We start from the raw sequence: 7,865 nt of genomic DNA on the forward strand, positions 1-7,865 counted from the left end.
TCTTCCAACCCAGTTGACTCCATGATTCTATGATTCTATGTGGGCCCCTGTTCAAATCCTATCAGTCTGAGAATTATGACAGAGAGCCGTCCATTGCATCATGTACATGCAGCTACCGCCCTGAGAACATGGGCCAATAGAGATGAAAGGACACTCATCCTAGCCCTACTGAAGGCACAAATGAACATTTTCAAGTCTTAGCACCTGTATTTTGGCTTCAGTATAAAACTTAATTCTGTCCTCCATTCTGTTGCTACAGCACACAGAAAAGAAACACAAATTTGTGAACAGAAAGATATAAATGAGTGAAGAATCAAACACTGCCACAGAGGACTTGAAACTGAATAGCAAAGAAGGAATTCATGATGTAGATTATCTAAGATAAGGTTGAAGGTACAAAACTAAACAGAGCTATTGTCTATTGTCTGTTCTTTCATGTCATACCTTGTAAAAAGCCTTTTGGTTTCATAATTACAAATTTCCCGTGAGGCCTGTATGTGATCTGCTTCCCTGAAACTCAGTAAAACAAAGACCACAGATGGCTTCCTTTGATAAGTAGAATAATTGGAGAATAAACTGCATAGTGCTAATTCATTAGTTCTGAGGTCTTCATTTGGGATCTGTAAAAGATATATCTGAATACAAGTTTATCTACATAGGATGTGTTTTGAAAATGATAGGATATTGAATTGGGCTGTAATATAAAAAATCCATTTTAATGATGTAATCATCAATCATGGTATGATGAGACTATTTAGCTCAACAGAAGGCAAGTAATTCAAGCACTGCCCAAGAATTATTTTTAGGCATCTACTGGCAGTGTAGCTAATTACTCAGTTTATGTCCATAATGACTGAATAAACTCTGGCTCTGAAACAAATGAATAATAACACTTTGCATTTGCATAGCACTTGTCATCTATAGACCTGACAATTTTAAATGGATGGGCAAACATTCACAGTGACTATTTCCACTGAAAACAGAATGTCCTGAATAAATTGCTACTATGAAGGCAAATCAAAGCCTGCTTGAAAGACACTGCCGAATTTAGCCACAAGATTTAACAACCAAAATACAGAGAAAACATGTGCTATGCTTATATGAAAGGGTAATCAGGCAGGAAAACAAATTTTTAGAAGAGAGATAATTGGGTTTTTGTACAAATCTGAGATTAGCTGTATTTGGGACATAATGATTATGTGTCCAGTCCAATCTCTGTGGTCAATTATTAGTTTATGGAGTTGATGTCACCACAAAGAGCCTTGCAAATGCTTACTATTTTTAACTTGAGAATGACTCTCTGAGCTCACTGCCTGAGCTGGGATGCCTTCCCATAATGCAGGCAGGCTTGTGCCTGAGCTGAGAGACTGAGAAGAAATCTGCTACCTGTGCATGGTTATACAGGCAGCTGACTCCAAAACACATGTAGGCAATATTTAAATATAGAACAAACTGTGCCCAGATGTTCCAGGACCCATTCCTTACCAGCACTGTGTCCTGGAAAACAGCCACAGTGTACTATCATAGGCATGAAGGAACAGTGTTAGACTGGCCTGGCAGAACCAGAGCTGTCATGCTGCTTTTGGCTCTCAGCAGATCTTAGGTAAAAAATAAGTATCTGAAGGGGGGATGCCAAGTAGATGGAGCCAGGCTCTTCTTGGTAGTGCCAACCAATAAAATAAGAGGCAGTCGGCAGAAACTGATGCACAGGAAGTTCCACCTGAATACAACGCAGAACTTCTTTACTGTGTGGGTGACCACACACTGGAATAGATTGCATAGAGAGGTTGTGGATTCTCCCTCATTAGAGATATTCAAGAAGTGCGTGGACACAATCCTGAGCCACATGCTCTGGGACAGCCCTGCTTAAGCAGGGAGGCTGGACCAGATGACCCACTGTGGTCTTTTCCAACCTGATCCATTCTATGATTCTGTGAAAGCTATCCAAGAAAACCCAGGAACTAGAACTGGCTTGAACTAGAAGTGAAAAGAGCTATTTTATCTGCTTTTGGGTTGTGGTGGAATGACTTGCTGACACTGCTTTGCTACAGCCTTCTTCCCTACTCTTCTGTAAGTAATATTTTGTGTTTTTACATCAGAAGCCTTCAAAGGCAGGTATTTTTTCTTGCTGTATGTTACAGGATAGAGTGATACATACCAGGAATGGATTCTGATCTTGAACAACTTTGGGTTTGTGTGCCATTGCACTGTAAACATACCATTAGCAGCTCAACATCTTTACATATATGTCAATACTAAGACTTTTATACATTCCTTGTTAACACTTGCACTGCACCAATAACTCAAACCAGTTTAGTTTACATAGTCTGAGCAGCCCAATCATCCCAGCATTTAACTTTTATCTGTGCATTGACAAGACCATCCTCAGGTGATCTGCAAATATATGTTGCTTCAAACAGCCAAATCTCATGTTTGAAAGGTATTGGCTAATGTCTCAGATCTTCTGTGGCAATATAACACAATATAATACATCACTGTCAGCAGCTAAAATAAAGAAGGAGAAAAAAAAGGACAACTCAGAATTTAATGTTCTTATCTTTGCTGAATGATTTTGAATTACTGTTTCCAACACATAACAAATACAAGGAATTTTTGTTACAAAGTCAAATTTCAGTTCAAATTGTTGGCCAATTAAAAATATGAAGGGAGGATTTAAACTGTACTTCTAGACTACTTAATTATCTACCAGCAAATTAATCCTCGACTCACTGTTGCTCCACCTGAATGCTGCACACACTTGTGTAAATACGATGTAAGGACTACCTGTGTGTATGCCTGAGCGCTGATCTTGTTGCATGTGCCAGTAATTCCTATGATTTCACTCCTCCTAATTATAGAAGAATCTGCCTTCCCAGGGCACAGTTGAGACTTAAGAAATACACCAAACCAGAGTCAGAATTAAATTACTTTCAGCTGAAATTATGAAGCAATAAAGGTTGTGCTTGATGGCTGTACTTCCCTTAATGCATTCATCCCTCTGAAGTCAAGGCACAAATACGTTCTAGTGTTGGTGTGTGTGAACCCCATTCGTGCTAGAGGTCCATGTACTTCTCCCTCAGCATGGACCTTGAGTTTGGAACAAATCTTAACCCAAGTGAATCATGTAGTATGGAAAAGCTCTAGATCTCTATTAACTTTGTACTGAAGTTACAAGTCAATGCCTCACCAGGATGTTGCTAGGCAAAGATTTTACTTTGATTATCAGGCAATAAACTAATTCCCTGGAAATTAAAGTCAAATAACTTCATACATTCAAACCACCTAAGTTTTCAGGAATAATACAAACTTAAGAGTCTATTGATTGACTTGGTTAGAAATAGGAGTGTGTAGAGATTAGAGTACCTAAAAGACAAATTATCCAAAACAGAATTTCTTTTTAGTATTTTCAGATTAGAATCAATGTTTGCAATGTTTACAGAAAAAAAACTTTTCCTTCTCCCAAAACTTTCCTCTGCATGATGCTCTAGCAGATTTTTTTTTTCTTAAATGTTGCATAGCATGATAATTTTGCAAAAGATGACTCTATTTAAAGGTTTAGTAGTCTTTAGGTATTTCTGTTGGGACACTGATGGCTACAATAATAAAATATGTTTATTCTAACATTTTTGCCTAAATGCTCATTTTGTTTGCCAACTTGATAAGCTCCCTGTAGTGGCTTTTTTTTTGCCTGAACAGGATGTGGCACTGTCAGCTAATCTTTGAGAATCTAGGATGCATAGTTTCTTCACCCTGATACCTTTTACTCTGTGCTATTGACTTGTCTGCACTCCAGCAGCTGCAAACCTGCTGTGAAGAAGGTTAAGCAAGGACGAATGCTCCCTGGCAGATTCCTTTGAGTGTCTGAGCACCAGTCTGTCAGTTTGCAGCAGTGCAGATCTTGGGTAATATGCCAGATCTGAAAGACCAAAATTAGACTCAGCATTTGAAAACATGGTCTGATTTGACATATCCAGATCCAGCTTCCTGTGTTAGTAAACTTTAATCAGCTTGCCTTTTCCTGTTGTAATGAAATAACACTCCATGTTTTGACAGTCTCTGGCTTTATGGAATGGAAAGTCAAAATAAACAATGAAGACCACATTGAACATTCTAATACACAACCTCCAATGTTTCCTTAATTCCTAGGCCTAAACTAGACAGCTTATCCAAACATTTCCTCCTGTTGACTCCTTCTGCCCTCCACAGCATCCTGGGTTACTAGATTTCAGATAGGAACTTCTAATACACATAATCCAGATTGAAAGCAGAGTTTCATTAGCACAAACTCCCCTATCATAATTGTAATCTACAGTAAATGAATTAAATTAGCCACACCAGGGTCTCCCCTGAGCCCTCCCCTCCTCTGCACACAGACAGCAGCTATAAGCTGACACTAGGCTCTTGTATAAAGCTAGCACTCTACGTTCATTGCAATAGCAGCAGGTCTACAGGGTTGCACTTTCTAGGATCATGTCACTGCTTCTCCTTCAGCTGTTAGTGCTCTCATGTCTTGGAGCCACAGAGCAACAGGGAAATTCACAGCAGAGGAAAAGCAGAAGGCCATTCCAGCACTTTTCCTATCTGGATAAAAATCTGCTTCAAAGGCAGAGTTTTCATGAGCTAGTAAGGGAGAGCCCAGTAGGTGTTGAGGAAATCCTGGGAGCACCAAGCTTTTTTGTAGCAATTCCACAGACAGCATCTGAAAGTGAGAAGAAAGATGAGAAAAAAATGTCCAGATTCATTCTTCCCAATGCAGAACTCCATGCAGGCCAAGACCTGAGAACAAGGGCAGCACCCAGAGATATCTCACCTGTGGAAAACTTCTCTCCACCCCATTATTCCAGTAAGAAGGAGGCTGAATCTCCCTACAGAAAAGATGCCAAGAAATTCTGGGACCACTTCATTTTAAAGAAAAATTCAGCATCTGAAGAGGTTGTCCTGCCAATCAAGACCAATGAAATGCACCAAGAAAACTGCAGAACCCTGCCTTTTTCCCAGGTAAGAACAGATGTTCAAGATCAGTAAACATGTCCTTTCCCCTGCCTCTTGTAATCAGCAGCTAAAGACACCTGGGTTATTTCATTGGCTCAGTCACAGGGCTGCTTCAGAATACTCACACATAATAAGTGGCTGAAAAACACAAATGAAAAATCTTTAGTTTGATGAGGCAAATCACTAAACGGCAGCTCTGGAAAGCTGCATACTCGATTTTCAGAGAACTATTTATTCTTTTTGTGCAAAGAAGTTCTGACATAGCCTAAGCAAGCAGGGCATCTCGACAGTTTGTATATCTGGATTACTGATACATGTCTATGTGTGTATACACGCACAAACACACACCTGTATATAGAGAGCCCCAGAACATGTATTTGCAGGAAAAGCTGGTTGTTTTCTTACAGCTAAGACAGGGTTCTTTTCTGATGTATGAATTACAAGAGTGATGCATACCTCTAATTCTGTGCTAAGAATGCTGGAGGACTGGTGAATTGTCCCATGCATAGATGAAGCCATTCTGTCATATTTTAACATCAACACAAGAAAATATATAGATAAAAGTGCTGTATTCCTCATAAGTCATCACCTATTTTCTGTGTTTCTGTAATCACAGTCTGTCAAGGACCATCTCTTTTCCTATCCAAACTCAGCTGATTACACACAAAAATGTGTAAATATAGATGTGGCCTAGAAACTTGTACCATTTGTTCTGAGAAGAAAAACATGCAGTGTTTTGTGGGTTTGGGTTTTTATTTGTTTGGGTTTTGTGGGGAATTTTTTTGTTGGTTGGATTGGTTGGGGCTTTTTTATTTTGTTTGGGGGTTTGTTGGTAGGGTTTTTTTTGTGTGTTTGTTGTTGCTGTTCTTGTTGTTCATGCCTACTAGCAAAGTCAATGGACCATTTCTGTACCAGAGACCTTATACTGTTTTCTGTTTCAGGGTGTTACTCATAACAACTGTGAGAAGGTGATCATACAGAATAATCTGTGTTTTGGAAAATGTAGTTCCTTTCATGTTCCTGGTCCAGAAGATCATCTTTACACCTTTTGTTCTCACTGCTTGCCCAAAAAATTCTCTGTGAAGCGCCTGGATCTCAACTGCACTGGTTCTGTCCCAGTGGTCAAAGAAATTATGATTGTAGAAGAGTGTAAATGTGAGACTAAGAAGATTAAAGACCCTGCAATTGGATCTCTACTGTCAGATTTGCATGCAAAAGTACATGAGCACAATTAAACTGTGCAAAGTACCACATAACTTGGTCATAAGAATTTTACAATGAAAAAACCCAAACAAGTAAAGCTTTCGCCACTCCAGTACACAAAAATATTAAAAACATAGACTTTCTACTTTAAATTCCTCACTGCTTCAACAATAACTTTACCTAAAATGTAACAGATATTTTCTTGCAGCTGTTAAATGAATGGAGATGAGATTACTGGGCTTATGTGTAAAGGCCTTACTTTAACAAGGGAAGGCTTTAAAAATATTTATACCCTTCCTATCAGTGTTTCTAAGATGCTAGTAAACGGTGGCTGAAGAACTAACATGATGTGTCTGTACAAAAACTGAATGTACTGACTGGTTTACATTGCCTTTGCTTGCAGAGACTGCCAATATAGCTTCATTGGCAACCAAGATGACACTAATATACTTCACAATTTATACCCTTAGACAGTGGTTGCAAAGGATGTTTTGCCATGGAAACCACATACTTTCTTTCTACATGTCTGAATTTGCTCTGTGTATATTTTTTACTGAAAGCTTTCCAATGTAGGAGAAAGAAAATATAGAAGATGCTGTACTCCCCCAGAAAACACCACGAATGAGTGGATTGTTGCTATTTAAACTCACTGTGGAAAAAACAGTGCACATTTTCCCATCCGATGAACTTTAACATTGTCAGTGACTCCAAGATAAAGTCTAAGTAATGATCTTAACACTTAAACTAAAGCAGAAAAGGCATTTGTGTGATAGAAAATATGCAGAAGGACTATATTGTCATGACAGTACCTGAATAGCTTTATAAGACGAGATAAGAACACTCTCTGGTAGGAAGAGCCTGAGTCCAATACGAGGCATACAGCACCAGTGGTTGCTAGCTGAACCACTGGCTTCTCTGCTCTCTCCAGCTGCTTCTCCCTGGATTTCTTTTGCAGACCTGGCACACCAGACAGAGATCAACTTCCAGCGATTAGAGTTCAGCCTATTTCTAAGCCAGTTCTTTCAGTCCTCTGGGAATCTGCTCCACTGCTGTTGCCAAACTCTCAGACCTGGGCCACTGTTGTTAAACTGTCACAGCTCTTTTTTTGGGTATCAGAAACCGGTATTGATTTAGCTGGTTAATTCAAGGGTTGGTAAATGATTCCTTGTATTTGAACTGCAATGGGATTAGAAGTGTCTCACTATTCTGTTAAAAACATAAGCAGCTTGTCTTTGGAGTGCAAGTCCCATGCAGAGTATTTACTCAAAGTTGCATCTGAATTATATTCTGACACTGGATCTGAACTGCTGCAGTGGCTTTTTGTTTCTGTAGGTCACTTGCAGTGAATGAACTGAAGATTAGTGTATAGTTACCTTTCATTATCTATAAACTTGTTTTTAAATAATAAAAAATGCATACTAAAACTGAAGAGTCTTCTCTCCTTTTACATGAAGGACTCCTGTGCAAACTATGCATGGCCATATATATGTTATAGCATGATACACAAATTCATTCGAACTAACTAGCTGTCAACACTTTATTGTGTGTGATTATTAGTGTTCATTTGTAATAAGGTTTAAAGAACAAAACCACATAATGCATGAAAGTTCTCAACTTTTTTTCCCCTTTATTGCCAACTTTATTTTTTACTATGCAAAAAGCTAAATATT

The 7,865-nt window shown here is 38.8% G+C and overlaps 1 protein-coding gene across 1 annotated transcript; it reads left to right on the plus strand.

The window, feature by feature from the left end:
• Window positions 1-4,470: 4,470 nt before the first annotated feature.
• On the plus strand, window positions 4,471-6,227 carry LOC103808116 (cerberus-like). Its single transcript, XM_009080880.1, has 2 exons — window positions 4,471-4,998; window positions 5,934-6,227. Exons 1-2 carry the CDS (start codon window positions 4,471-4,473, stop codon window positions 6,225-6,227), a joined length of 822 nt encoding a protein of 273 aa, XP_009079128.1.
• The last annotated feature ends 1,638 nt before the right edge of the window (window positions 6,228-7,865 follow it).

Source organism: Acanthisitta chloris, unplaced genomic scaffold (assembly GCF_000695815.1).
Source record: "Acanthisitta chloris isolate BGI_N310 unplaced genomic scaffold, ASM69581v1 scaffold30508, whole genome shotgun sequence".
Taxonomy (NCBI): Eukaryota; Metazoa; Chordata; class Aves; order Passeriformes; family Acanthisittidae; genus Acanthisitta; species Acanthisitta chloris.

Coding starts and splice junctions, on each gene's coding strand:
- LOC103808116 (XM_009080880.1), top strand. CDS start 4,471: ATGTCACTGCTTCTCCTTCAGCTGTTAGTGCTCTCATGTCTTGGAGCC. Junction 4,999..5,933: donor GAACCCTGCCTTTTTCCCAG/GTAAGAACAGAT, acceptor TTTCTGTTTCAG/GGTGTTACTCATAACAACTG.